The sequence below is a fragment of the Macrotis lagotis genome, chromosome X (genome assembly GCF_037893015.1).
Source record: "Macrotis lagotis isolate mMagLag1 chromosome X, bilby.v1.9.chrom.fasta, whole genome shotgun sequence".
NCBI classification, from domain to species: Eukaryota; Metazoa; Chordata; class Mammalia; order Peramelemorphia; family Peramelidae; genus Macrotis; species Macrotis lagotis.
Window position 1 is genome coordinate 380,400,134 of NC_133666.1, and position 6,000 is coordinate 380,406,133.

General features: G+C 31.5%; 1 protein-coding gene across 1 annotated transcript in view; it reads left to right on the top strand.

The window, feature by feature from the left end:
- LOC141499159 (glutamate decarboxylase 1-like) overlaps positions 1-5,547 on the top strand; it is a 47,718-nt gene extending 42,171 nt beyond the window's left edge. Inside the window, exon 16 of the mRNA XM_074202039.1 lies at positions 5,374-5,547. Within this exon, the coding sequence (XP_074058140.1) occupies positions 5,374-5,547 (174 nt within the window). The remainder of the gene's footprint in view (positions 1-5,373) is intronic.
- The last annotated feature ends 453 nt before the right edge of the window (positions 5,548-6,000 follow it).

Below are 6,000 nucleotides of genomic sequence, written 5' to 3' on the forward strand. Positions count from 1 at the left end.
GTCAACAGCTTATAAAAAGAAAACAACTGCTTAAAAGATTGACCACATGGAAAAGAAGATAGAAAAATTAACTGAAGAAAATAATTTCTTTAGAAGTACAATTGGCCTGAACAGAAAAGGAGTTAAAAAAGTTAATTGAGGAAAGCAGCTCCTTACAAGTTATAATTGGACAAATGGAAGCTAATGACTCTATGAGACAACAGGAAGCAATCAACCAAATTCAAAAGAATGAAAACAGAAGAAAATATAAAATGCATCAATGGAAAAATAGCTGATATGGAAAATATATCCAGGAGAGACAGTGTCAGAATAAGTAGACTTCCTTAAAGACATACTCTAATGATACTGGATAACATCTCTCAAGGAAAACTAACTCTATCTCATGGAATCAGAAGACAAAATAGTCATTGAAAGAATCCACTGATCACTTTCAGAAAGAGATCCCAAATCAAAAATTCCAAAGAATCTTATACTCAAATTTCAGAAGTGTCAGGTCAAGGAAAAATTACTCTCTGGTAAGTGGCCAGAAAGAATATATTCAGATGGAAGGGAACCACAATCAGGATTAGCACTAGAAGATCAGAAGTGTCATGGAACATGATATTCAGGAAACAAAAAGAGTTAGGACTATAACCCAAAAGAGTTAGGACTACAACCAATTTCTACCTGGTGAAATTAAGCATAATACATCAAGCAAAATCGTGATGATTCAATGAAACAGAATAATTTCAAACTTTTTTCAGGAGAAGACCAAAACTTAACCAAAAATTATCTATATTATCAAATCCCAAAAGAAAGCTAAAAAAGGCAAAAAAGAAAGAGAAAGCATAAGGGATTCAAAGGAACTGAACTATTTATATCCCTAAATGGGAAAATAATATTTGTACATTCTAAAAATTATGCCATTAATACCATATTATACTATTATTGAACATAGACTCACACACAGAGGATACATAAGTTGAATTTGAGGGAATGACATAAAAATTATTAGAGGATAAGAAAGAGAAGTACAGTGGCCACAGGAGAAAGGAAGAGGAATAATGGGGTGAAAATCTATTACAATGGAGGGAAAGTTGGGAGGGTAGTCACTGGGCATGACTTAAACCTTATTGTCATTAATATCATCGCTAAAAAGGAATGATATACACAATCATTTGAATATGGAAATATATAATGCCCAACAGCGAAGTGGGAGGGGAGGAAAGTAAGTAAAAAGAAGAGGAAACTAGCAGAAGAGTAAGTAGACAGGGGAATCAGTAGATAGAAGCAAAACACTTGAGAAGGAAAATGTTGAAAAGAGAGAGAAGCCAAACAGGAAAAAATAGGATGGAGGGAAATGCAGTTAGTAATCATAACTGTGATTTTGAATGGGATGAACTCTACCATAAAATAGAATTGGATAGCAGAGTGAAGCCAAATTCAGAATAAGTTGTTTACAAGAAACACACATAAAGTAGAGAGACACATAGAGTAAGAATAAGGGATTGGAGCTTAATTTATTTCAACTAAAGGAATTATAAAAAAGAAGCAATAACAATCTTGATCTCAGTCAAAGTAAAAGCAAAAGTAGTCTTTGCTTATAGAGATAAGTAAGGAAACCACATCTTGTTAAAAGGTAATACAAGCAATCAAATGATATCAATACTAAAATAGTCTATCTGTCAGATTTACATGAAAGTCAAGAATTCATGACCAAACAAGAGATATATTATAAAATGTAAAGTAGATAATTTTGAGTATATTAAATTAAAAAGCTTTTGCACAAACCAAAGGAATTCATCAACATTAAAAGGAATGCAGAAACCTTGGAGAGCAGGTTAATACCAAGTTTCTCTTTAAAGGTCTCATTTCACAAATATTTAGAAAACTGAGTCAAATTTACAAAAATACAAGCCATTCCTCATTTGACAAATGGACAAAAAGGAACAGAACAGGCAGTTTTCAGACAAAGAATTAAAAATCTTCTTTAGACAATGCTCTAAATCACTTTTTATTAGAGAAATGTTAATTAAATCAACTCTGAGGCAATACCCCATTTTATTAGATGGAATAATGTGATTAAAAAAGAAAATAAAATATGTTCAAGAGGATGGGAAAATTGAGACACTAATGTATTGATGGTTTTTTGAATGAATCCAACCATTCTGGAGAGTAATTTGAAATTGTCCAAAGGATAACCAAATTATTCATACCTTTTGATCTAACAATACCACTAATAGTTCTGTATCCAAAAGAGATCATCAAAAATAAAAGGACTTATATGTACAAAAATATTTATAGCAGCCTTTTTCATTGTGGCAAAACAATAGAAAATGAGCCTATGTTCATCAATTGGGGAATGGTTGCACTAATGCAAAATGAAATAAACAGAACCAGGAAAAAAATATAATGATCAACTATGAATGAATCAATTCTTCTCAGCAAAAACAATCATCTAAGAAAAGTATGAAGGATTCAGGAAGAAAAAATGCTATCTGGGCTAGCTGGGTCATACAGTGAAAAGAGGACTGGCCCTGCAGTCAGGAGTACCTGAGTTCAAATCCAGTCTCAGACAGTTAATAATTACCTAACTGTGTTATCATGGGCAAGTCACTTAACCCCACTGCTTTGCAAAAAAAAAAAAAACAAAAAAAAATGTATTCACATCTAGATAAAGAACTGATGGACACTGAAGGTGGTTTGAACCTTTTGTTTTTCATGTTATTTTCCTTTTTTGATCTATTTTTCCTTTCACAACTGCAGCTAAAAGGGAACTATGTTTTTCATGACCACATATGCAAAGACTATAAAAAAATTCCTAACATTTTCAGAAGAGGGGAAAGGATGTAAGGAGGGAGGAAAATTTGGAACTCAAAATCTTGTAAAATTGAATGTTACTAATTATCTGGACATATAATTGGGGAAAATGCTATTTAAAAAAAGAAAAGAAAAAGTTCCTGCTCTCCAGAAACTTTCATTTTTAAAGGAATAGGAAAATGCCATATGACATTTTGTTTTGTTTATTTTTTTGCAAGGCAATGGGATTAAATGATTAGCCCACAGTCACACAGCTGGGTAATTATTAAGTATCTGAATTAGATTTGAACTCAAGTCCTCCTGACTACAGGGCAGATGCTCTATCTACTGTGCAACCTAGCTGCTCCCATAAGACAAATTTTAAAAGCAGCTTCTATATTGGACCTTAACTGATCCATCATTTAAACCATGGTGCAGATAAAATCCTCATCTATGCCCATTTTTCACCGATATTTTATCTTTCTTATGAAAGTTTTTCAACATACATCTATATGCATATGTATATTTTTAAGTTAGAAAATTTCTTTTCATCCTCCCTTCTTTCCCCCTTTCACTCAGTGGTGAACAGTCAGATAAATATTATACATACCCATTTGTGTTAAACATGTTTACGTATTAGTTATTTTGGGTATGAGGAATTAAGATTAAGAGAAAGAAATACATGAGAGATACATTTTTTAAAAAAGTGAATGTAGTGTTCATCATATTCTAAAGAGTTTTTGTTTTGTTTTGTTTTGTTTTTATTCCTCTTGTTCTGCTCCCTTTGCTCAGCATCAGATTTTGTAATTTAATCTATGCTTCTCTGGAGTCTGACCATTTATGGTTTCTTATAGAACAATAGTTTTCCATAATATTCATATACCATTAACTTGTTAACCCCATTCCCAAATTGATAGACATTCCTTCATTTTCTAGTTCTTTGCTACTATAAAAAATTGCTGTAAATATTTAATAACATGTGGGACTTTTCCCATTTTTTATGATTTATTCTGCATATAGGTCTAGAATTGTAATTGCTGGGTCAAAGTGTATGGACAGTTTTATTGTTTTTTGGGCATAGTTCTATATTGGTCTCCAAAGTGTTTGGATCAGTTCACAACTCCACCAGCAATGCGTTACTGTCCCAGTCCTCTACAACCTCTCCAACACTGACTATTTTCTCTTTTTGTCATCTTAGCCAATCAAATGGATGTGAGGTGAGACCCCATAGTTGTTTTAATTTGCATTTCCCTAATCAGTAATGATTTGGGATATTTTTCATGATTATATATAGCATTAATGTCTTCATTTGAAAACTGTCTATTCATATCCTTTGAGTCTGTAGTTTCTTTATAATTTTTCCAAGCTTTTCCATAAATATTTTGCAGAGTAGTCTTTCAATGAACTGAAAACATTTGAAAAATTTTTTGAGGGGTGATAATGTATAACTCCTCTTGTCTCTCATTCTTGGTACTTAGCTATCTTCATATCTTATTCTAACAAAGTCTTACTTGCCACTTCTTATGATAAAGGAAAAATTCTTGATTTATTTTCTAATCTCCCTCTCAATTTTGCCTTCTTTTAATTAAAATTATAATTTTTGAGAATTTAGCTCCATATATGAAAGGGACTTCAGAATTCCTCTGGTTCATTGAACTAACAATGTACAATGGCAAAGAATTTTACAGTTGAGGAAACAGATTTCTGAAGTTTAAGTGACTTGACATAGGTTACATGAGTAATCCATAGTAGTGGCAGATTTTGACCCCTGCTCCTCTAACTCCATTTTCATTGTACCCATTCTGTCTACTATTTTACAGCTATGTAAAATGAAGGAGAATTTGGGGTGAAAAATGATACTAACTTTAAAGGAAACTACCACATCTTTCATTTATTTAATTATAATACAAATGATCTACAAAATAAGTTACATGTGACAAATCAAATAACTAGCTGGACTGCAGTAATTCTGGAGTAAGAAAATGGACAGAAATAGCTGTTAAGAAAGCTGACTTTATGTCAATTGAAGTTTTCCTTGCCCTAAATTTACCCTAACTTTAACTTGCAAGTGCTGTTCTAAGAAAATATTTAAAGGAAATTTTCATACCCATTTCCTTGACATAAATAGATTAATTGTTCTACTATACCAAAAAACCTTGTTAAACAAATATTCTTATATTGCAGTATACAGGAGGTTGCCATGTTGAATTATATTATTGTCTCCACTGGAAATTCTAATATGTCATACAGTATTTTAACCATTTTCCAGGTCTTTCAGTTATTTTATTTGCCAAATACATAAAATCTTTTACAGCCAAAGTGTAAAAAAATTTATTTTGATGTACAATTTTGATGTATCCTAGCATTATTCATCTTCTTATGAAAGTTCACCTAGGTGGATTATGGATATAAACACAATGAGTTCTGAGAAAAGTTCTCTCTTCCTCCCTCTGTTGAGATAAATACATTTTCCTTTAAAATATGTTTGATAGCTTGCAGTTACCATAGTTTCTCTTAAGCTAAATGCATGATTTTAAAAATATAGAAAGAAAACAAAGAAAACAATGTAATTTTTTTCCTGTTTCTGGCACACAGATTGCACCCAAGATTAAAGCATTGATGGTAGAAGAAGGCAAAACCATGGTCAGCTACCAGCCACATGGAGATAAAGTCAATTTTTTTCGAATGGTCTTTTCCAACCCTGCTACCAAACAATCAGATGTTGATTTTCTTATTGATGAAATTGAAAGACTTGGGAAGGATTTATGATGCCTATACTTAAACCTTGTCAAAACGATCTACTTTAAAAGAATAGGAATGTCTCATTAGAAGCCCTTCTTTTGAACATTTATCCTATCTCAAATAATTTCTGTTTTATTTTGTTTGCTATATCTGATGATATAATAAAGGAAAAATTTGACCAGTAGGAATACTGTCACTAGTACTAGATAAGATAGTGGTCATGTTCTAATCTGTTTATCCATTCTTTTGTAATTGAAAAAGGATTTCATCTCTGAACAGCAAGATTCAAGAAATATTTATTTCTTCCTATGATAAATTAGGTGAGATATTAAAGATTTATCAAATATTTTATATTTTTGTAGAAGAGTATTAGGACTGGAATGAGGAAAAATTGATATATTATAATAACTAGTTAATATTTATTTAACAACTAAAGATTTGCAAAGATTTTTATATTCTCTCCTCTTATCCTCTCAACAA